Source organism: Bombina bombina, chromosome 3, assembly GCF_027579735.1.
Source record: "Bombina bombina isolate aBomBom1 chromosome 3, aBomBom1.pri, whole genome shotgun sequence".
NCBI classification, from domain to species: Eukaryota; Metazoa; Chordata; class Amphibia; order Anura; family Bombinatoridae; genus Bombina; species Bombina bombina.
Genome location: NC_069501.1, coordinates 1,100,561,416 through 1,100,587,242, shown reverse-complemented (window position 1 = coordinate 1,100,587,242; position 25,827 = coordinate 1,100,561,416). Strand labels below are relative to the sequence as shown.

The 25,827-nt window shown below is 38.2% G+C and overlaps 1 protein-coding gene across 1 annotated transcript in view; it reads left to right on the top strand.

Moving 5' to 3' along the window:
• Positions 1–14,246, top strand: part of NBEA (neurobeachin) — a 1,472,531-nt gene extending 1,458,285 nt beyond the window's left edge. Inside the window, exons 56-58 of the mRNA XM_053708445.1 lie at positions 9,335–9,531; positions 9,950–10,101; positions 12,470–14,246. Of these exons, the coding sequence (XP_053564420.1) occupies positions 9,335–9,531; positions 9,950–10,101; positions 12,470–12,560 (440 nt within the window). The 3' untranslated portion in view covers positions 12,561–14,246. The remainder of the gene's footprint in view (positions 1–9,334; positions 9,532–9,949; positions 10,102–12,469) is intronic.
• Positions 14,247–25,827: the final 11,581 nt, after the last annotated feature.

Sequence of the window (25,827 nt, the reverse complement as noted above, 5' to 3'; positions counted from 1 at the left end):
ATAGATGCCACTACACGGGACTTATGGCAGACTGTCCCTAAGGTGGAGGGAGCAGTTTCTACTTTAGCAAAGCGTACCACTATCCCAGTTGAGGACAGTTGTGCTTTTTCAGATCCAATGGTAAAAAAATTAGAGGGTTACCTTAAGAAAATGTTTATTCAACAAGGTTTTATTTCTCAGCCGCTTGCATGCATTGCGCCTGTCACTGCTGCGGCGGCGGCATTCTGGTTTGAGGCCCTGGAAGAGGCCATCCATACAGCTCCATTGACTGAAATTGTTGACAAGCTTAGAACTCTTAAGCTAGCTAACTCATTTGTTTCTGATGCCATTGTTCATTTGACTAAACTAACGGCTAAGAATTCCGGATTCGCCATCCAGGCGCGTAGGGCGCTATGGCTCAAATCCTGGTCAGCTGATGTGACTTCAAAGTCTAAATTACTCAACATTCCTTTCAAGGGGCAGACCTTATTCGGGCCTGGTTTGAAAGAAATTATTGCCGACATTACTGGAGGTAAGGGTCATACCCTTCCTCAGGACAGGGCCAAATCAAAGGCCAAACAGTCTAATTTTCGTGCCTTTCGAAATTTCAAGGCAGGTGCAGCATCAACTTCCTCTGCTTCAAAACAAGAGGGAACTTTTGCTCAATCCAAGCTGGCCTGAAAACCTAACCAGTCCTGGAACAAGGGCAAGCAGGCCAGAAAGCCTGCTGCTGCCTCTAAGACAGCATGAAGGAGCGGCCCCCTATCCGACAACGGATCTAGTAGGGGGCAGACTCTCTCTCTTCGCCCAGGCGTGGGCAAGAGATGTTCAGGATCCCTGGGCGTTGGAGATCATATCTCAGGGATATCTTCTGGACTTCAAAGCTTCTCCTCCACAAGGGAGATTTCACCTTTCAAGATTATCTGCAAACCATATAAAGAAAGTGGCATTCCTAAGCTGCGCACAAGATCTCCTTGTATTGGGAGTGATCCATCCAGTTCCGCGGACGGAACAAGGACAGGGGTTTTATTCAAATCTGTTTGTGGTTCCCAAAAAAGAGGGAACCTTCAGACCAATTTTGGATTTAAAGATCCTAAACAAATTCCTCAGAGTTCTGTCATTCAAGATGGAAACTATTCGAACCATTTTACCCATGATCCAATAGGGTCAGTACATGACCACAGTGGACTTAAAGGATGCCTACCTTCACATTCCGATTCACAAGAATCATCATCAGTTCCTGAGGTTTGCATTTCTAGACAGGCATTACCAATTTGTAGCTCTTCCATTCGGGTTGGCTACAGCCCCAAGAATTTTTACAAAGGTTCTGGGCTCACTTCTGGCGGTCCTAAGACCGCGAGGCATAGCGGTGGCTCCTTACCTGGACGATATCCTGATACAGGCGTCAAGCTTTCAAATTGCCAAATCTCATACAGAGATAGTTCTGGCATTCCTGAGGTCGCATGGGTGGAAAGTGAACGAAGAAAAGAGTTCTCTATCTCCTCTCACGAGGGTTTCCTTCCTAGGGACTCTAATAGATTCTGTAGAAATGAAAATTTACCTGACGGAGTCCAGGTTATCAAAACTTCTAAATGCATGCCGTGTTCTTCACTCCATTCCGCGCCCCACGGTGGCTCAGTGCATGGAAGTAATCGGCTTAATGGTAGCGGCGATGGATATAGTGCCATTCGCGCGCCTGCATCTCAGACCGCTGCAATTATGCATGCTCAGTCAGGGGAATGGGGATTACACAGATTTGTCCCCTCTACTAAATCTGGATCAGGAAACCAGAGATTCTCTTCTCTGGTGGTTATCTCGGGCCCATCTGTCCAAGGGTATGACCTTTCGCAGACCAGATTGGACAATTGTAACAACAGATGCCAGCCTTCTAGGTTGGGGTGCAGTCTGGAACTCCCTGAAGGCTCAGGGTTCATGGACTCAGGAGGAAAAACTCCTCCCAATAAATATTCTGGAGTTAAGAGCAATATTCAATGCTCTTCTGGCTTGGCCTCAGCTAGCAACACTGAGGTTCATCAGATTTCAGTCGGACAACATCACGACTGTGGCTTACATCAACCATCAAGGGGGAACCAGGAGTTCCCTAGCGATGTCAGAAGTCTCCAAGATAATTCGCTGGGCAGAGACTCACTCTTGCCACCTGTCAGGGATCCATATCCCAGGTGTAGAGAACTGGGAGGCGGATTTTCTAAGTCGTCAGACTTTTCATCCGGGGGAATGGGAACTCCATCCGGAGGTGTTTGCTCAATTGGTTCTCCGTTGGGGCAAACCAGAATTGGATCTCATGGCGTCTCGCCATAACGCCAAACTTTCTTGTTACGGATCCAGGTCCAGGGACCCAGAAGCGGCACTGATAGATGCTCTAGCAGCGCCTTGGTTCTTCAACCTGGCTTATGTGTTTCCACCGTTTCCTCTGCTCCCTCGTCTGATTGCCAAAATCAAACAGGAAAGAGCATCGGTGATATTGATAGCGCCTGCGTGGCCACGCAGGACCTGGTATGCAGACCTAGTGGACATGTCATCCTTTCCACCATGGACTCTGCCTCTGAGACAAGACCTTCTAATACAAGGTCCTTTCAATCATCCGAATCTACTTTCTCTGAGACTGACTGCATGGAGATTGAACGCTTGATCCTATCAAAGCGTGGATTCTCCGAGTCAGTAATTGATACCTTAATACAGGCACGAAAGCCTGTCACCAGGAAAATTTACCACAAGATATGGCGTAAATATCTTCATTGGTGTGAATCCAAGAATTACTCATGGAGTAGGGTTAGGATTCCTAGGATATTGTCCTTCCTCCAAGAGGGTTTGGACAAAGGATTATCAGATAGTTCTTTAAAGGGACAGATTTCTGCTATGTCTATGCTTTTACACAAGCGTCTGGCAGAAGTTCCAGACGTTCAGGCATTTTGTCAGGCTTTAGTTAGAATTAAGCCTGTGTTTAAACCTGTTGCTCCTCCATGGTGCTTAAACTTGGTTCTTAAAGTTCTTCAAGGGGTTCTGTTTGAACCCCTTCATTCTATTGATATCAAACTTCTTTCATGGAAAGTTCTTTTTCTGATGGCTATTTCCTCGGCTCGAAGAGTCTCGGAGTTATCTGCCTTACATTGTGATTCTCCTTATCTGATCTTTCATTCAGATAAAGTTGTTCTGCGTACAAAACCTGGGTTTTTACCTAAGGTGGTTTCTAACAAGAATATCAATCAAGAGATTGTTGTTCCATCATTATGTCCTAATCCTTCTTCAAAGCAGGAACGTCTTTTGCATAATCTAGACGTAGTCCGTGCCTTGAAGTTTTACTTACAGGCTACTAAAGATTTTCGCCAAACATCTAACCTATTTGTTGTTTACTCTGGACAGAGGAGAGGTCAGAAGGCCTCGGCAACCTCTCTTTCTTTTTGGCTTCGGAGTATAATCCGTTTAGCCTATGAGACTGCTGGACAGCAGCCTCCTGAAAGGATTACAGCTCATTCTACTAGAGCTGTGGCTTCCACCTTGGCCTTTAAAAATGAGGCCTCTGTTGAACAGATTTGCAAGGCTGCAACTTGGTCTTCCCTTCATACTTTTTCCAAATTTTACAAATTTGATACTTTTGCTTCTTCGGAGGCTGTTTTTGGGAGAAAGGTTCTACAGGCAGTGGTTCCTTCCGTTTAAGTTCCTGCCTTGTCCCTCCCATCAAACGTGTACTTTAGCTTTGGTATTGGTATCCCACAGGTAATGGATGATTCGTGGACTGGATACACTTAACAAGAGAAAACATAATTTATGCTTACCTGATAAATTTATTTCTCTTGTAGTGTATCCAGTCCACGGCCCGCCCTGTCCTTTTCAGGCAGGTCTAAATTTTAATTATACTACAGTCACCACTGCACCCTATGGTTTCTCCTTTCTCAGCTTGTTTCGGTCGAATGACTGGATATGGCAGTGAGGGGAGGAGCTATATAGCAGCTCTGCTGTGGGTGATCCTCTTGCAACTTCCTGTTGGGAAGGAGAATATCCCACAAGTAATGGATGATCCGTGGACTGGATACACTACATGAGAAATAAATTTATCAGGTAAGCATAAATTATGTTTTTCTGACACATATTTACTTGATAAAACAATTTAAGTTTAAACTGAAAGTAAGGCTGAATATTCTATTTCAGCAGCTTATTCATTTCCCCTTTGCTTTAAAATAAAACAATGCAACATTTTAAACTGTCCGGTTTGAAAAAATGGTTATTTCTGGTACTCAGTATACCAGGAAGCTATTTTTAGTGCCTCTCTGTGTCGCAGCAGTAATTTGAGCTTGGCAGTTGCGGTCAAATGACCGTCTTTACTTCACAATGTTTCTGAGGGAAAAGTTGTTTTTCTCCATTTCTGGATGATCCAGTCTTAATTGGTAGCGGTAAGGCACCTCAGTAATTGAGGTGTGAGGTTGCCTGAGGGGTATTTTAGAAGTTTATTTGATGTTTATTAAATGTTTTTTCTTAACTTTTCTCACATAATTTTAGCTGGGGTTAGATCCTAATTTGGGATACAATTTAAAGTGTATTTTTTCCTTAGCTTATTTTAATTGAATATTAAAATCTTTGAAACTTATCTGTACAAGTTTATTTACTGTTTCACAACATGTCTGATATGGAGCAAGAGCCTTCTCTCATGAATTCATGCTTAATATGTTTAGATGCACAAATTGCAGCTCCTATGCAATTTTGTTCTTCATGTGTCAAGAAAACGTTGCAAAATAAAGGTAAGCCTAATGTCTCTCAGGATGATGCTGTTAAAATAATACCTCAGCTTTCTCCTGCTACGTCCTAAGCTTTAATGGCATCACATGCAGTGCCCTGCGATTCCACTATAACTCCTAGTGGAGTTTATTTAAAAGCAGAAATTGCTGCCCAGGTAACTTCAGCTGTATCTGCGGCATTAGCTGCCATTCCCAGATTACAGGGAAAACGCAATCTAGAAATACAGAAAGTAAGGTGCCTTTCCTTAGTTCTGCTTCCCAAGTTGCCCTTTCTCATAAGTCTGAGGAGGAAGATACATCGGGACTTTCTGAGGGTCAAATCTCAGATTCAGACAGTATAATCCCTTCTTCTGAGACTGAGGTGGTATCCTTCAGATTTAAGCTTGAACACCTTTTTTAGCTACTTTAGATGACTATGATACCCCTGTCATTGTCACTCCTAAGATATATAGTAAACTTAATAGTTTATTTGATGAACCTTCCACTTTGGAGGTTTTTCCTTTGCCGGGCCGTGCTAGGGAGATTATTTCACAGGAATGGGAGAAACCAGGGGTGTCTTTTTCCCATCTCCCATTTTTAGGAAAATGTTTCCTGCCGAGAACTCCATTAAAGACCCTTGGTATACTGTACCCAAATTTGAAAGGGCTATTTCCCCTTTAGTTAAGAGAACCACTATTCCTATTGAGGATAGCTGCTATTTTAAGGATCCAATGGACAAGAAGCTGGAGGCTTATTTGAAAAAGATGTATGTTCATCAAGGTCTCCAATGGCAACCTGCGGTGTGTATTGCTACCGTGACTTGTGCAGTATATTATTGGTTTGACATATGTATTATTCTCTTATAGTAGAGACTTCCTTGGATGAAATTCAGGATAGGATTAAAGATCCTAAATTGGCCAATTCCTTTATTGCAGATGCCATTTTATAGGTTGTTAGACTAGGAGCTAAAACTTCTAGTTTCGCTGTCCTAGCCCGCAGGGCGTTATGGTTGAAATCCTGGTCTGCGGATGCTTCCTCTAAAGTCAAGCTTCTGGCGATTCCTTACAAGGGCAAAACCTTGTTTGGACCCGGTTTGGCAGAAATGATGTCTGATATTACGGGTGGAAAAGGGTCTTTTCTACTTCAAGATTAGAAGAATAGGCCTAAAGGATGTCAGAGTAATTTTCGTTCCTTTCGTAACTTTAGAGGAAAGCCTTCCCCTTCTTTCTTCCAAGCAGGAACAATCCAAGTCTTCTTGGAAACCCAATCAGTCTTGGAACAAGGGAAAACAATCAAATAAACCCACAGCTGATTCCCAATCAGCATGAAGGGTTTTCCCTCGATCTGGGATTGGATCAGGTGGAGGGCAGACTTTCTCAGTTCTCTCAAGCCAGGATACAAGATGTCCCAGATCCCTGGACTGTGGACATAGTATCCCAGGGTTACAAATTGGAATTCAAGACTTTTCTTCCCAGAGGCAGATTCCTTCTTTCAAGATTATCTGCAGACCAGATTAAGAGAGAGTCGTTCTTGAAATGTATACAACATCTTTCCTCCCCGGGAGTGATAGTTCCAGTTCCAGTGCAGGAACAGGGTCTCGGGTTCTACACCAACCTATTTGGGGTTCCCGAAAAAGAGGGAACTTTCCATCCCATTCTAGACTTGAAGTGTCTCAACAAGTTTCTCAAAGTTCCATTCTTCAAGATGGAGACTATACGCTCCATTCTTCCTTTAGTACAAGAGGGTCAGTTCATGACAACCGTAGACCTAAAGGATGCGTATCTTCATGTTCCTATTCACATGGACCATCACATATTCCTGAGATTTGCCTTTCTGGACAAACATTTCCAGTTCGTGGCCCTTCCATTTGGTCTAGCCATGGCTCCCAGAATTTTTTCAAAGGTTCTGGGGGCTCTTTTAGCAGTGATCCGTTCTCGTGGAATTGCGGTGGCACCCTACCTGGATGACATATTGGTTCAGGCGCCATCTTTTCGACAAGCAAAATCTCACACAGAGATATTGTTGTCTTTCTTCGTTCCCACGGATGAAATGTGAATCTGGAAAAAAGCTCCCTTTCCCCAGCTACAAGAGTAGTGTTCTTAGGAATCATAATAGATTCTCTATTGATAAAGATTTTTGTGACATAGGTCAGGAAAAATAAAATCATTTCCTCTTGCGTCTCTCTCTTCCGACTACTTCTCATCCTTCAGTGGCTCAATGTATGGAGGTAATCGGTCTAATGGTGGCTTCCATGGACATCATTCCTTTTGCTCGATTCCATGTGAAAGCTCTCCAGTTGTGCATGCTCAGACAGTGGAATGGCAACCATGCAGATCTATCTCAGAGAATAGAGTTAGATCAGTTGTCAAGGGACTCTCTCCCATGGTGGATTTCTCAGGAACATCTGTTTCAGGGCACATGCTTTCAGAGACCTTCCCGGGTAATTATGACCTGCTGGGCTGGGGAGCAGTTTGGAACTCGTTAAATGCTCAGGGCCTTTGGACTCGGGAGGAGTCTACTCTTCCCATCAACATCTTGCTTCCACGAGTCATAGCTCGTATCAAACATGAGAGAGGGCATCAGTGATTCTAATAGCCCCTGGGTGGCCTTGCAGGATCTGGTTTGCAGACCTAGTGGAGATGTCATCTCTCCCACCTTGGAGACTACCTCTGAAGAAGGACCTCCTGATTCATGGTCCCTTCCTTCATCCAAATCTCGTTTCTCTGAAGCTGACTGCTTGGAGATTGAACACTTAATTCTGTCTAAACGTGTTTTTTCTGAGTCGGTCATTGAGACCATTATTCAGGCTCGCAAGCCTGTTTCTAGAAAGATTTACCATAAGATATTGCGTAAATATCTTTATTGGTGTGAATCCAAGGGCTTCTCTTGGAGTAGAATTAAAATTCCTAGAATTTTATCTTTTCTTCAGGAAGGCCTAGAGAAGAGATTGTCAGTCTGTCAGTCAGTACCCTCCTATTATCAATTTTACTTCGTTCTCTTGCTATCTTTATTTGAAGAAGAATGCATCTAAGCTTTTTTTTTAGTTTAGCACTATGGACAGCACTTTTTATTGGTGGATGAACTTATCCACCAATCAGCAAGAACAACCCAGGTTGTTCACCAAAAATGGGCCGACATCTAAACTTACATTCTTGCATTTCAAATAAAGATAGCAAGAGAATGAAGAAAAATTGATAATAGGAGTAAATTAGAAAGTTGCTTAAAAGGTCATGCTCTATCTGAATCACAAAAGAAAAAATTGGGTTCAGTGTCCTTTTAACCTTGTTCTTAAAGTTTTACAGCTGGCTCCGTTTGAGCCATTACATTCCATAGACAAGTTGCTTTCTTGAAAGGTTTTGTTTCTTGTTGCTATCTCTTCTGCTCGAAGAGTCTCAGAACTCTCAGATCTGCAGTGTGATACCCCTTATCTTATTTCTCATAACGATAAGGCGGTTCTTCGTACTGTTAGGTTTCCGTCCTAAGGTTGTTTCTAATAGAAATATCAATCAGGAAATTGTTGTTCCTTCTGTGTCTTAATCCTTCTTCTTCCAAAGTATGTTTGTTACACAATTTGGATGTTGTACGTGCTCTTAAATTCTACTTATAGGCGAATAAGGATTTTTGCCAGTCCTCTGCCCTCTTTGTTTCTCTGGGAAACGAAAAGGTCAGAAAGCTACTGCTACTACTCTTTTTGGTTAAAAAGTATAATTCGTTTATCTTATGAGACTGCTGGACAGCAGCTTCCTGAGAGAATTACGGCTCATTCCACAAGAGCTGTTTCCTCTTCTTGGGCTTTCAAAAATGAAGCTTCTGTGGAACAAATTTGCAAGGCTGCAACTTTGTCTTCTTTACATACTTTTTCCACATTTTCCAAAATTGATACTTTTGCCTCGGCTAAGACTCCTTTTGGGAGAAAGGTTCTTCAAGCGGTGGTGCCTTCTGTTTAGAACTGCCTGTCTTGTCCCTCTCTATTTATCTGTGTCCTCTAGCCATGGACTCACCCTATCTTTGGAAAGGAAAACAAAATGTATGCTTACCTGATACATTTATTTTATTCTGGATATGGTGAGTCCACGGCCCCACCCTTTATTTTAAGAGAATTGTTCTTTAGACTAGAACCTCAGGCACCTATACACCTTCTGTTACTCCTTTTTCTCTATTTCCCTTCGGTCAAATGACTGGGGGTTGTGAGTAAGGGAGTGATACTTTAACTGTGGTGCTCTTTGCCTCCTCCTGCTGGCCAGGAGTGATATTCCCAACAGTAATTACTCAAGCCGCGGACTCGCCATCTCCGGAAATAAATACATTTATCAGGTAAACATACATTGGTTTTTTTTCAACTATGATGTTCAAAATAGGGCAGGGCTGTAATATACAGCTGAATTGGATCCTGAAAATGCTTTCCTTTTGGGTTGTTTTGTTTTTGGTTTTGTTAAGGTTTATACACACTTGACATCAGAAAGTTACTGCATGTCCATGGTAACAGATACATTAAAACAGGCCTTGTTTTGTTAAACACTAGGTATATTATTTCATCTGCTTTTTTACTGTAGTTTTTTAGTGTTGTAACACTTAACTAATCATTACATCTGGTTGGCTTATCTTTTGTACTTCCTGTTTTGCAGAAGGCCCATGTCTAGTTCATACCATCACTGGAGATCTGCTAAGAGCACTGGAAGGCCCAGACAACTGTTTGTACCCTCGCTTAATTTCAGTGTCTAGTGAGGGTCATTGCATTATATACTATGAAAGAGGGCGGTTTTGCAATTTCAGCATCAATGGAAAACTTCTTGGCCAAATGGAAACTAATGATTCAACCAGGGTGAGTACCAGTTAAAAAAAAATACATTTTTACAATAGGCTATACTTGAAACATTTCAGCTTTTACCTGGAGCTAATCAATAGACAGCTGCTGCTGCAGTTTGGTTTGTGTTTTCTGCCATTTTGTTTTCTCAGAGATATTTACTTAAATTGTTATATTCAAAGTAAACAAACTGAGATGTTACACTGTGAAATTTAGTGCTTTGTGTTTACACTCTAAAGTTTTATTTCTTGTACTGTGTAGTGCACACAAGGGTTAAATTAAATGTGTAGTCCATTCATTTTTGCTTACTTATCTACAGTATATATATCACTTAGTCTATATATATCGCACTACAAATGCAGATATCTAGATAATCAGATCTGGTCTTCAGCGCATCCGAATGTTTTTAATGAATGGTACATTGTATTTTATCCAGGCAATTCTTCTGAGCAGCGATGGGCAGAATCTTGTGACAGGCGGGGATAATGGTGTTGTGGAGGTTTGGCAAGCTTGTGATTTTAAACAGCTCTATATTTATCCTGGCTGCGATGCCGGAATTAGAGCAATGGATCTGTCACATGATCAGAGGTGAGTAAAGCAACTGAACCAACTTCTACAGTTAATAAAAGGGCACAAATATGACTCTTGCTACTTTATAAAAAGAAGACACTGCAGATAATCCAGATAACTGCTTTTTAAAACTTTTAAAGTTTTTTTTTTTAGAAACCGATATTAAGCCAAATGCTATATGGCCCTATTGCTATTGAAAGCTAACAGGAAATGTATGTTTGTGTAGAACGGATTGCTCGCTGAGCGCTATTGGTTGACAGGGGCAGGCTTGCATAAGCACAAAAAGTAGTTTGTGTAAACAAAAACACAACAACAAAAACTGACATTTCGAAGTACTCTCCTAAAAATGCAACTTTTAGATCCTCTAATGATTTTTTTTATTGCTTAAAAAGATATATAACGCCTTTATTACCCATTCCCCAGCTTTGCACAACCAACACGGTTATATTAAAATACTTAATAACCTCTGAACCTCTAAATCTCTCCCTGTTTCTACACCCTTGCAGGCCGCCTCTTTTTTCAGTGCATTTTATTAGCTTTTCACAGCCAGTCAGTGCTGGTTTATGTGTGCCATATACATAACATTGTGCTTAATCCCGTGGAGGTATGCAAGAACCTGCACTAATTGGCTTTAAATGTAAAAATTGCTGAGATAAGGGGGAAGTCTCCAGAGGCTTAGATACAAGGTAATTATAGAGGTAAAAAGTATATTAATATAACTGTGTTGGTTATGCAAAGCAGGGGATTGGGTAATAAAGGGATTATCTATTTCTTCCTTCCATTTTGGGCATAGATTTTTAATCTAATCTGTATTCTTTCATTATTCAGATAGAGAATACAATTTTAAACAACATTCCAATTTACTTATATTATCTAATTTGCTTCATTCTTGAGATATCCTTTGTTTAAGAAAGAGCAATGCACATGGGTGAGCCAATCACACGAGGCATCTATGTGCTGCCACCAATCAGCAGCTGCGGAGCCCATCTAGATATGCTTTTCAGCAAAGAAAATCAAGAGAATGAAGCAAATTAGATAATAGAAGTAATTTAGAAAGTTGTTTAAAATTGCATGCTCTTTCTAAATCATGAAAGAAAAAAATTGGGTTTATTGTCCCTTTAAAGACATTAACAAGCAATACTGATAAATATGATGGAGTTTACAATTTCAGTCCAGTAGAAGGCATTGCTACTTACTACATTACTAGCATGGCTACTCCAATCAGCATGACTGTTCAAGCTCAAAAGATACGTTTATGGTTATTATAGGGAGCAATGCATAGTTTTACCTGTTTTACTATGAGTTTATTCTTATTTTATGTTTTGTTTTTCATTTTTAATTATCAGTTTTCTCTGGTATCTCATTGACCACTGACAATTTAAACTATAAAAATAGAAAATGTTTTGTGCATTTTTATTTTTTAATTTACACTAATCACAATAAAGAAAAAAATACTTTCATGATTCATATAGTGTGCACAATTTAAACAAAAAACAAAAAAAATCTTTGTTATCAAATTTTTTTCTCATGGTATCCTTTGTTGAAGAGTAAACCTAGGGTCATACTTTCTTGGGAGTGCGCATGTCTATTTAGCATTTTCCGGAGGGTGCATATGTCTAATATTCTATTGTAGCAGTTGTTGCAACAATGTATAACACTGCTACAGACATTGCTGTAAACAGTGATAGCATAGAGTGTAAAGACACGTACACCCTCTTGAGCTCCTATGAGCCTCCCTAATTGTACACTTCCATAAAGGATTCCAAGAGAGCGAAGCAAATTTGAGTAGTATATGATTTTAGCATATTCTACTTTTAGCAAGATTTTTTTTTCAAACAGGGACAAAAAGGTCTACAATTTTCTGTGATGTATATTAAAGTACATAAACCTAATATATATTTATATTTTTATATATATATATATATATATATATATATATATATATATATATATATATATATATATACAGAGAGAAGTGCACTCACAGGAACGAACAACTGGCTCAATAACATTGTTAGCCTGTTCTATGGCGATTTACCACCTGGGTGCAGCTTTTTAGCCCAGTAATGCTTTTCTCTGTGTGTATATATATATATATATATATTTTTTTTTTTTTTATGAAAAGCTTACGTAAAATCTATTTGATAAATAAAAAATTGACAGTAAGCACACAACTGGCTTATAATGACAATTGCATCATCTCTATTGGTGGAGAGGGACACACCTCTAATTTATATATAAGTACAGTAAACGCAAAAAGAACCAAGACATAATATTACAACGTTCATGGCAATAGTTGTGCTTATAGTAATATGTTTTACTTTTACTGGAATATACTTTCTGTGTGTATTATTTTATTTATGTTCGATGTCTTTCTTTTTTGTAGGACTCTGATTACTGGCATGGCTTCTGGTAGCATTGTAGCTTTCAATATAGATTTTAATCGGTGGCATTACGAACATCAGAACAGATATTAAAGGAAGGTTGAAGAGCTGAAAGCCAAGTAGAGGCTGAGAGCACAAGTGGTGCAGTGAGAAAGCGTCGTCATCTCTGGTGGAAAACCAAGTCTGCATTGACCTCCGTTGTACATTCCATCACACCCAGCAATAGCTGTACATTGTAGTCAGCAACCATTTTACTTTATGTGTTTTTCAAAACTGAACACCAGCTGCTAAGAGCAAGCTTGTATCATGTAAAATATGAGGATTAGGAGATGTTTTGGTAATCATTTCAACTTAATTTTGGAAAAGGTGGTAGGACTCATCACAGAGACTTGGTCATTCTGAAGGACCACATGTCCAGCTGTTATGGTGTTTAGCTTAAATCCCACTTCCAGCCTCTTTTCAAGCTGTGAAAACAATGTTTGATACTTTGTACATCAGATGCACATCTTAACTTTAAAAGGGATGCTTTTGTAAAAGTAAAACCTTGTATAAAGAACAAAAAAAAAAAGTTTCCTAATTTTATCGTGGAGCTACAACGTGCTTGTACTTCAAACCTGTCGTCTTGATGGAGCAGGTATATCACAGAAACAAAATGGTGCAGCTTGTATTAAAAGGTTGAATTTGGGTTATATTTTCTGATAATTTTACCATTTACACCAAAATATGCTTTGCACTTTTTTTCTTTTACCCCTTTTTAATGAAGTCCCTTAAACTTTTGAAACTTAGGGATATGAAGCCATGGTTTGCCATAAGTCTTTCATGAAAGAAGAACTAATTACTGTAATATTTCTCTTATTTATTTATGATCATTATGAAAAACAGTTCTGATATTTACTGAGTATGAGTCTTACATTTCATAGTGCCAGTCGTTGGGAGCTCATAGTTCAAACCTTTGTACCCTAAATAGGGTAACAGGTTAAGAGACTCATTTTAATGTTTTAATTTAAAAGATATTGCTTTATTTCATACCAACGTAGGCTCTCGTATATTAACTGATTAGTGTTAATCTGTTACTTTATGGTGGTATATTCACCTAAACCACATTCCCAGAGTAATGCTTTATATTTACAATACTGCAGTGGTGGCTGTCAAAATAATTTCCTGCACATTGTACTGTTAAACTGAGACAACCAGGGGTAAATACACTTGTTTATTCTTTGTATATTTGGTGACTGTATTGTCATAGATGTACATATTGTGTCGGTAGGGATATGAGGCATGTAACAGGAATGTCATTTTCTCAGAACATACACTCACTTGCAGTCATTTATTTAAAAATGAAAAGAACATCAAATGAAACAATGGACTAATTGTATTTGGCACTTTGCACCAGAAACATATCATTATTTATTGATGTGATTAATTATTTGTTCCTCACCTTGTATTAGTAAGTTTTACCACTGACTTTCTTCTACATTGCTGTTTGTATTAAAAAAAAAAAAAAAGAAAAGATTCCTAAAAACTTTCAGGAATCAAACTAAATATTAAGTTATTCATCACCAGTCTGTAAGCAATATCTTGAGTTGTAGCTTAGAGTAGGGGATATTGAGCATCTGGGAGATAAGTTCATTTCATCTTGAAATCATGGTGAAATATTTTGGATATATAAATTCCTTAAGCTATTGTAACCATGTTTTATTGCAAAGATGTAAAATATGCCAGATGTGTTAAGTTGGAAATAAAAAAAAAAAAAGAAAAATAAAATATGCAAATAACTAATTGATGTTTTTATTTTAATTAATTTTGGTTCATTTTAAAGTGTTTATTAGAGAATTGGTGGAAAATACACTTTAAAACATTTTTTTTATGTCTTAATATACAAGTTACGTGTTTTAATAATTTATTATGCTTTCAATTAAATAATATATTATTAATGTAACTAAAATATAAATCATGCTGAATATGTGCTGTGTTCAGTTACTCAGGAACCTGCAACTGTTAGTGGCTAAATTGCTAAATAGTGTCACCCTTGCAAATTTAAAATAATAGTGTAATGGTTGAGGCATCTGTAGATCCTTTAAAAAAGTGACTAGAGATTATCAGACAGGATATATTATTGTTTTTTTTCTCACAATGCTTCCTCTAAAGTCAGGCTGACCACATGTCACAGTAATTAATGCCCATTCCTGGTGTCCCGAGAATTGTTTCGGGATAAGCACGTGTCCCCAGCACATCACCAATCAGAATCTACACTTTCCCATCCCACACACCCACTGCTGCTCAGTGACAGCTCTGACTATGTTGAGGGACACTTGTCTGTTGTCATGCCACCACATCATCATTTGACTCCACCCTACATGACTAAACCACAGAAGAGTTCTTCGCGCAACGGAGAGGGACAGAGCTAACAGTGCACCAGAGAGTGTGGAAGCCCTTAGCTGAGTTCTGCAATTAGATACAGGATTTTTTCCAGCAGGCAGTCAACTTTCTTTGTGTGTGAGGGGTATTTATTTATATATTGAAGCTGGCAAACAGAGAATGGAAAGTGAGATTGGCTACTTTTACACTTCAGCTCTTAGGATGTGGGGACTATTCCTGAATTAAGAATTATTATTCAGTTCTTTGTGACACTGCTAGTGGGTACGGATGCTGGCCAAGCAAGTAAATGGTCAGAGTGTAGAGACAGGGGGACCCCTGGTTTACAGATTTAGTGGCCAATCACAATCCTTTAAAAAAAAAAAAAAAAGCATATCTTTTGACTTTCCACAAAAAATTACCATTGAGGTCTATCAGGATTTTTGCTGATAAATAATTTGATTCTTTTTTCTAAAGGATAGTGATCAGCCCCTTATATACTTTAATATTTATGTTAATTTTAGATAACTAGGTTTTAATAATGTTATTTCTATGCATAGGTTAACCTAACTAACATGCCTGTCATGATTCCAATGGCATTACATGAATATGAGACAAAATATAATTTATAATTACAGATAAGTCAGTTTTTGTGTCTGTGTGTTATTTTTTTCTGGTCTGTTGCCTGTATTAAAATTAATGGTGATGCTCTTTCTTATTCTCTCTGCCCTTGCTTGGCTATGTATAATTTGAAACATAGAAATATAGATTTTGACAGCAGATAAGAACCAGAGGCACAGCAAGTCTGCCCGATATTGCCTAAAAGTATAAACTTATCTAAGAAAGTCTGGAATAAGCTTAAGGTTATTCTACAAACTTAAGTCCCCCAGTGTTTGTCATTACCAGTTCTTGCGGAAGTTTATTCCATGAATCAATCACCCTTTCTTTAAATAAGTGTTTCCTCACATTACTTCTGAATCTACTACATATTTAATTAATCAAATTTATCATAATTAAAGTTAACCTAGGGGAATGGAAGATGCCTGGGAAGGTAAGACCTACTCTAAGTAGCACAAGGCTTTATACCCACCAATTCATACTTATGTATCATTTTTAGAAGCATTAAGGCTATTCGTAGCTCTACTGCATGCATGGAAATGCCACAACTGATAGCTGAGGATGCCCACAGATATCAACATTTCTTTCCTAAGATATGGAGAGTCCATGAGATCATTCAATTACTAGTGGGAATATCACTCCTGGCCAGCAGGAGGAGGCAAAGAGCACCACAGCAAAGCTGTTAAGTATCACTCCCCTACCCATAATTCCCAGTCATTCTCTTTGCCTCTGTCAATGAAGGAGGTTAAGTTTTGGTATCTGAAGAATTGAATGCTTTTTTGGGTACCTTTCCCTGCAAGCAAGAATTTGGGTTTAGCTGAATCCACGTCAATCTCTGTAGATTGCTTTTAAGCAGTTAGGAAGTTGTGGGGTTGTGCTTACTTTGATTCCTAACATATTGCTGCCCTAGGTATAGAAAACCATAGTTGATTACTCTGTTTTTTCTTTTTTTTTTTCTACAGGCCTCTGTAAGGAGTATGTGCCCTTTCACGCTTTGTGAGTTGTCTTCCTGCCGGACAGTTAAGTTTGCAGGTAAGTGCTTTTTGTCTTCTAGGTATGATGACTGGCACTTCAGTGATTAATTTTACTCTGCAGCAATTTGGGGACATTTTTAATCCTTCATTTATAGGATTTCATGTGGCAGCATGCAGGCACTAAGTATGTGACATTAAGAGACTAAGGGGTTCATTTTTCCTAGTATGGAAAAGTTTCCTTGTTGGCACTATTATTTTTCTTTTTATTTCACTTAAGAGGCCTTGAGTGTGTGAAGAGGAAAATTGTGTTTATGGGGCTCTTTGTATATGCTGCACTTTTGAGGCTTGTTATTTAGAGTGGCTCTAATTTTTTCGGGCAGTTAAGTGTTTGTGACCAATCGCTCTTCCGACACGCAGTGTAGTAGCGTTTTCTCTTCAGTCCAGATTGTTAGTGGAATGGTTTGTGGGCTACTGACTATCTCTCATTTTGGAGGACGGTAGGACGCCTCAGTATATCTGAGGTGTAGAGGTTCTGAGCGTATATCGCTCTGATAGTGTTAAGACAGTTCACTTTATTTTCAAGCATTTTGTTTTTCTTTGGGAATTTTTAATTTTTTGCTGCTATGGATATGGAACAAAACATTGATTAATTTGACAAATGTTTATTATGTCTTGAGGCCCAAATTGAATTACCTATGCAATTCTGTTCTACATGTTTAGTAAGAACACTAAAGTGTAAAGATACATTTTTGCCCTCTGAGTCCAATAATGTCTCTCAGGATGATGCTGTTCCGGCATAACCACTGCTTTCTCCTCATACGTCCCAAGCCTCTATGGCGTCACATGCAGTGCCCTGCGATTCATCTCATCCTCCTGGTGGAGTTTATTTGCCTGCAGATTTTTGCTGCACAGATTTATTCTGCGGTATCTGCGGCATTATCTGCTTTTCCTGTAAAAAAAACTAAAAAAAAACCTTAACATTTATCAGATAGTAAGGTGTCTGTTTCAGCTGCTGCTATGCAGGTTGATCTCCCTCATAACCCTGGGGAGGACGTTACCTCGGTAGCTTCTGAGGGTGACATCTCAGATTCTGACAGTGTAAATCCTTTGTCTGAAGTTGAAGAAGTTAACTTCAGGTTTAAGCTTGAACACCTTCGTGTTTTGTTAAAGGAGGTTTTGGCTACTCTGGTCGACTCAGACTCTTCTGTCATGGTTAACCCTAAAAAAATCTAGTAAGCTTAATAAATACTATGATACAAGAAAAAAGAAAAGCAATAGCACTACAAAAATATGGAGGGTATGCTCTATTATATATTCATTCAATTCAATTTCTTATGAGCTAGAGTGCTTGTGCACAAAACAATTGCCAAATTAAGTCAGAAGAATCCCACAGGGGGTTTAGACTCAAAAGAATGCACTTAAATAGCACTTCAACTACCCCTTAGTAAAGAAACATCATCCTGGAAAGAGTTTGGGTTTAGTTGATTAAAACATAACTTTTATTGTATATTCTTATTTATAAAATAAATGTGTATGTGTGTGTGTAAAGTGATTTAAAATCACAAAGAGACTCGAATTTGCATGAAATTTAATAAAGTTTGAGCACTGGTAATTGATAGGGTGGTAAACCGTTGTTCTGATATCTGGAGTGCACTCCAGAATTGAGAACACAGATTATAATAATTTCTCAGTTGGTGGTTAATACTTTAATATCCCTTTTCCCTAATAGGGGGTTAATGAGATAAATTAATCAGTACCTGTGTACAGTTAACACTGATTGTATGAGCTATCATTCAGATTAATGTAATTTAGGAATGTCAAGAATTTAATTTAGCACATCTAGATCTTATAAATTTTTGTTGGTTACCAAAAGTTTCTATATCTTAACACAGTGATTATATTTGTGCACTGACTATTCACCAATATATTTTACTGGGTAAGTTAGTGTGCCCAAATCGTTTTGATTTATCTCACTTTATACTTTTAAGATATTCTTGAGATTAAGTACTTCTAAATTGAAGGTTAGTCTTACAATCATGCACCAAATTTGGTGCGTAAATTCATGAGTTATTTTATAAAATATTTTCTAAATTTGTATTGTGTTAGGGTACTTTATGATTCTTGTAATACTACCTCCAGAATACTGATGAGTTCTGTTGGTTTTTATTAGTTTGTAAGGGCTCTTCTATTATAATACCTAAATGGTGGGTATATGTAAGAGGCACTCTGTCACAACTTGATAATATTCAGTAAGTTAGTGTGCCCAAATCCTTGTTATACTACACCCTGGTATAATTATAGATGTTTTTGGATTAACCACTTATTGAATCAAAATTATTCTGGAGTTTAGCACCGTAACTTTTCTGTGTTGTAATTTCACAGTCCTTGTATGAACATTCAATATTCCTGTATACTGATTATAGTATTATGCGGTCTTGTTACTTGGTACATAGATATATGTGCTTTATTTTATGTCATGATTTGAGAGCTACTAAACCCATTTCATTAACGCTCTTAAATTAAATAATAAAATAATATTTACTATTGTGAATAGCCTTTGTTCAAATTAGCACATCACTGATAATAACTGTTACACTTGTTGCGTTTTTAATATTGGCACTACAATGTGTCAATTAGTGTATCAAATAGTGATGTCCCGAACTGTTCGCCCGCGAATCGCGTTTGCGGGTGAACACATGGCGATGTTCGATTCGCCCCTATGTGTCATCATTGAGGAAACTTTGACCCTGTATGTCACAGCCGTCTGACACATTAGAGCCAATCAACATCAGACACTCCCTCACAGACCCTCCCAGCTACTCGGAATCCGCCATTTTAGACTCATAACGACCTTGCTTTCTTAATGAGAGGACGTGTTGTGTTTTTGCTCCTGACATTAATAGGAAAAACATAGCTAGGCTAGTGTATTTAGCGTCCACTACAGTCCAGAAGGACTCCACTCATCTCTGCTGCAAGGACAGCACCCCAAAAAGACCTTTTTAGGGCTATATTTCGTGCTGTTTTTTTTCCCCGTATTTTTTTTATTAGCATTTGCCTGGCTTTCAGCCTGTGTGTTTAAGGCTCACAGCATATGCTGTGATTTTTGCCACCACTGATATCTCCCTAACAACATTAGTTTAAATTTAACTAACCAAAAATTTTAATTATTTTGCTAGTGTAATTTTTTTTCATTTTCTATCAGGCCTGTGTCACATAGCATATACTCTGGTTCATTGCTCTGTGCCAGCCACCAGTGTTAATATCCGTTTATAACATTATTTTAAATTTAATTTTTTTTATTTAAATCATTTTTCTAGTGTAATCTAATTACATTTTCTATCAGGCCTGTGTCTGTCAGGCTTACTCAGCATTAATATACCTCATTTTTTTTTTCAGTCTTTTGGTTAATTGGTCTGTGCCAGGCAGCCACCACTCATATCTTCTTCACCTTAATTTAAATATAAAAAAGGACACTAAATATTTCTAAGGACACTAAAACTAGGACATCTGGTTACCCTGTACATTATAAGATCTATGTATCTTGAGTTAAATATTGTTAAAGGAGCAGTATACTATAAAAAATGTTCTCTTAATGTGTCAATTTGATAACTGATGTTTTAAAGCATGTTATTGCAAACAATTTGGCAATGTTAGTTGATTTAGGCCCTTTATGGGTTAAAAGCAGACTCTGCATAAACTATGTAATTTTCCATGGGAGTTTTGCCATGGATCCCCCTCCAGCATGCCACAGTCCAGGTGTTAGTACCCTTGAAACAACTTTTCCATCACTATTGCAAACAATTTGGCAATGTTAGTTGATTTAGGCCCTTTATGGGTTAAAAGCAGACTCTGCATAAACTATGTAATTTTCCATGGGAGTTTTGCCATGGATCCCCCTCCAGCATGCCACAGTCCAGGTGTTAGTACCCTTGAAACAACTTTTCCATCACTATTGTGGCCAGAAAGAGTCCTTGTAGGTTTTAAAGTTCGCCTGCCTATTGAAGTCAATGGCGGTTTGTGCGGTTCGCGGGTTCGCAAACAATACCGGATGTTCGAGTCCGCCGTTCGCGAACCGAAAATTTTAGGTTCGCGACATCACTAGTATCAAATACTGAAAAACAGGGGGTTATAGGATATCCCCTAATATAGTATTGTGGTTTACTTAAGTAGATTCACATTACAGTAATTTGACCATAGCAGCACTTAGAAAAGACTAGGTTTTCATTATTGGTGATATGCAAGTCACTGCATTTATTCCGTGATAATATTTTTATGCCCAGCTATGTTTTGCTAGACGTTACTATGACCGTTATGGTGGAATATCTTGCTTACTTGGAAGTTACCACTTGACCTATGATTATTTAAGTAATACTTTAAGCCAATGTGTCTATATATATATATATATATATATATATACTGAGCCCAGCTGTATTTCTCTAGACACTGCTGCAACCGTTACGGTATAATATCTTGCTTAATTTAAAGTTACTGCTTGATTCTATGATTGTTAGAATAAAACTTTTAGAAAGTGAGTCTATATATATATATATATATACAGAGAGCCCAGCTGCTGCAGCCGTTACGGTATGAAATCTTACTTAATTTAAAGTTACCACTTTATCTACGGTTTCTAAGTAATACTTTTTACCAGTGTCTCTAAATTATAACAAGTTTTTGAGCATTACGAGTCTTTTTGCTTTTAAAAACGCTAGTCGGGTATTAGAGAATACCCTCCCTTGACATGTTTCGCCAATTTGGTCTCGGCTTTTTCAAAAGGTGACGCGCCCTGGCGTCTGCGGGTATTTATACACTAAACCCTGCCTCTCTCGCTTCTTAACCAATCTCATTCTCAAGGAGTTCTATCGTGTTTTTAATTGGACTTAGAATTCGTATAGGAGGCGGTGATCAAGTTTGGAGTGACACATTGTCATAATAGAGCAAGAGAAAAAGAACGTTCTATTGTTTATCTCGTTTTTAGATACAATTTCTACTTCTGTTAATGGTATTTCTTTGAGTCTACTTATTGTAATAACTCCGTTTGCGCTTATATTTGTGACAGTATATGGATTGTATATTGTTTATTATTTATTTGACAATCTATCCATGACCATGTTATATGTAATTCTCATCTCTTTATATATAGAAAAGTGGGTTCAGATATATCGTAATATCATAATCATTACCCTGTATGGAGAACATGAATTATTAAACGTGTATTATGAAAATAAAAATGATGAAAGGCATCAAAGTTTGAAAAGTGTCAGATCTTGATTAACATTAATGTGAATCACATATATCAGTCACTACGAAATAATTAACTGGTATAACCAATAATGTTAATTTCTGTAACTGTTGTAAAGGTGATTTGAAATAAATAAGCGTGAATAGACTTTGAGTATACCCTTGTTAGCGTGATATCAAGGGAATACGTGTATTTAAGTGCTGAAGAGTGAATGTTTAAAAAGTGCCTTGGTATCAATGTTGTTAATATATAAACATTGAAATATAGTGATTTGAGAAAAATAAATGCTGTAAGAGTGTAAAGCATGCAGTGTGACTAGTTTTGGATACGAAAATGTATTCATTTGAGGATTGTGTGGAGTGCTACAATTCAATAGTATTGTGTACAGATCTCCTGTATAAAATAAAATGGAGGTGATTCAAATAAGAGTGAAAGCAATACAAATGATTGCTTTAGATAAGTTAAAATGTTAAAATGAACAGAACTTGTGAATCACGATAAAGAAATGCCATATAATTCACAATTGCAACACCTGTAATCTTAATGAACTGGACAAAAAAGTAACTTTTCCTCGTGTTATTTTAATAGGGTTAACGATGCCTGCTGGGAATAATATTAGTCAAGGAATATGGTTTCATATTAATTTATAAATTTGACGACTGTCTTATATCAAGTTACCATATATACATGAAGTATTATGATATATTAATGAAATGTATATTTGTTTGTTTCTAGAATCATCTAGTGTGTTGATTCATACTGTAACATTGGTCATCCAAATATGTTATCTTTAGTTGTATCTTACTTATTTTGTATTTTATAAAGAATTGAATTCTATAAGAACATAGAATAGTTGTTCTGTTCGTTTAAACCTTTTGGGTATACACTATCCATTAGGTATATCCATTTGGTCTCTGCTTTTAATAATTAATTTTAAAGGTCACCACCTCTTAGTCCTAGGGATATTTTCTGAACCCCAAAACATTTTACCTCCAAGGTTTTGGATTGGTGATGTTTATAGAAATGTGTGGCTACGGAAGTGATTTTTTTATTTTTAGACAGATCTTTGGGAGCGTTTCGAATATTACACAGATGTTCCATGACCCTGGTATGTAATTTCCTTGTCGTCATTCCAATATAGATAGCTGGACACTTGCATTGGAGAGCATAAACTACACCAGTTGTAGATTGTTTTCTTTTGGATCATATGGCTACAAGAAGAGCAAGTGCCACAAGGAAATGATCCTATTTCTGGTCATTTTGCTTTGTTAGTTTTGTCTACATAATGACTAGGACTCAAAATTTCTACTTCGTCTGTAGCTGATTTGCACCCTCTCTCCAATTACCTCTTTGAGGGACGGGTCTGCTTGTAGTATATGCCAGTTCTATTCAATTATTTTGGCAAATAATTGAACAGAACGCTTATTTATTTCAAAATCACCTTTCCAACAGTTACAGAAATTAACATTATTGGTTATACCAGTTAATTATTTCGTAGTGACTGATATATGTGATTCACATTAATGTTAATCAAGATCTGACACTTTTCAACCTTTGATGCCTTTCATCATTTTTATTTTCATAATACACGTTTAATAATTCATGTTCTCCATACAGGGCAATGATTATGTTATTACGATATATCTGAACCCACTTTTCTATATATAAAGAGATGAGAATTATATATAACATGGTCATGGATAGATTGTCAAATAAATAATAAACAATATACAATCCATATACTGTCACAAATATAAGCGCAAACAGAGTTATTCAATAAGTAAAGACTCAAAGAAATACAATTAACAGAAGTAGAAATTGTATCTAAAAACGAGATAAACAATAGAACGTTCTTTCTCCTACATTGGTGTATCCGGTCCACGGCTTCATCCTTACTTGTGGGATATTCTCAATACCTACAGGAAGTGGCAAAGAGAGCACACAGCAGAGCTGTCCATATAGCTCCCCTCAGGCTCCGCCCCCCCAGTCATTCTCTTTGCCGCTCTAACTAGTAGCATCTCCACGGGGGTGGTAAAGAGTATGTGGTGTTTAGTTGTAGTTTTTTATTCTTCTATCAAGAGTTTGTTATTTTAAAATAGTGCCGGCTTGTACTATTTACTCTGCAGCAGAAAGTGATGAAGATTTCTGCCGAGAGGAATATGATTTTAGCACCAGTAACTAAAATCCATTGCTGTTCCCACGCAGGACTGTTGAAACCAGAGAACTTCAGTTGGGGGGAACAGTTTACAAGCTTAACTGCTTCAGGTATGATCAGTCATTTTTCTACCAAGACCTAGTAATGCTAGAAGACTGTCAGCAATCCCCTCTGGGATAGGTAAGCCATTTTTCTTAGACTCTGTATAAAATTATGGCTTATATTAAGGGCTCTATGCTGGTTGATACTATTGTGGGCTAAATCAATTGCTTTTTAGCATGTTTTCACTATGAATAAGGTGTTTTTTCAGACTTTAAAACACTTTTGGGGTTTTATTTTGCGCCTGGCACTTATTTGGACACCTATTCTAGTTTGAAAGGCCCCTCCACTCTGGAATGAAGAGGGAGGAGGCCTCATTTTCAGGCCTCAATTGCACAGTTGTTTTGCTTAGGCAGTTCATGCAGCTTCACGTGGGGAGTCCAGAGGCATCAGAAAAGACTCCAGAGAGGCTTATTTCCTACTAAAATAATCCCTAAGGAAGGTAAAGGCCACAGTGGAAGCTGTGGCATAGTACTGTAGTGTTTTTAACAGGTTAATTGCTGTTATTAGCTCTGGTTTGGGCATTAAGGGGTTAATTGGTCTGAAAATTTGTGTGCAATCATTTCAAAGCATTAAGACACTGTGGTGAAAATTTCATTAAAATCGGATGTTTATTTGATGTTTTTTTGATGTTTTAGTAATAAAGTGTGCACTTTTATTATTTAAAGACACAGTAACGTTTTTGTCAAAAATAATTTTTATTGCATTGAAGATCTGTTTAAGTCTGTCAAACATGTCTGACCCTTCAGATAACCTATGTTCTGTATGTTCTAAGGCCAAGGTGGTTCCCCCATTAAATTTATGTGTGAAGTGTGCCATAGCGTCGGCGGATGTGTCGTCCAAAACAAAATTGCTTAATATTCCTTTCAAGGGTAAGACCCTATTCGGGCCAGAGTTGAAAGAAATTATTTCAGATATCACTGGGGGAAAGGGCCATGCCCTTCCACAGGATAGACCTTTCAAAGCTAAAAATAAGTCTAATTTTCATTCCTTTCGCAATTTCAGGAACGGACCGGCTTCTACCTCTACAGCCACTAGGCAAGAGGGTAACGCACCCCAGCCCAAACCAGCATGGAAACCATTGCAAGGCTGGAACAAGGGTAAACAGGCCAAAAAGCCTGCTGCTGCTACCAAGACAGCATGAAGGGGTAGCCCCCGATCCGGGACCGGATCTAGTAGGGGGCAGACTTTCTCTCTTTGCTCAGACCTGGGCAAGAGATGTTCCGGACCCCTGGGCACTAGAAATTGTCTCTCAGGGGTATCTTCTAGAATTCAAGGACCTTCCTCCAAGGGGAAGGTTCCACATGTCTCGCTTATCTTTAGACCAGATAAAGAGACAGGCATTCTTACATTGCGTAGAAGACCTTTTAAAAATGGGAGTGATAAACAAGGACTGGGATTTTACTCAAACCTGTTTGTAGTTCCCAAAAAGGAAGGAACTTTCAGGCCAATTCTGGATTTAAAGATCCTAAACAAATTCCTCAGAGTTCCATCATTCAAAATGGACAATTTTACCAATGATCCAGGAGGGTCAATATATGTCTACCGTGGACTTAAAGGATGTGCGTACCTGCATATTCCTATCCACAAAGATCACCATCAGTTTCTGAGGTTCGCCTTTCTGGACAAGCATTACCAGTTCGTGGCTCTTCCCTTCGGATTGGCCACTGCTCCCAGAATTTTCACAAAAGTGCTAGGGTCCCTTCTAGCGGTGCTAAGGCCAAGGGGCATTGCAGTAGCACCTTACCTAGACGATATTTTAATACAGGCATCATCCTTTCACAAAGCAAGGGCTCATACGGACATTGTTCTAGCCTTTCTAAGGTCTCACGGGTGGAAGGTGAACATAGAAAAAAGTTCTCTGTCCCCGTTCACAAGGGTTCCCTTCCTGGGAACAATAATAGACTCGGTAGAAAT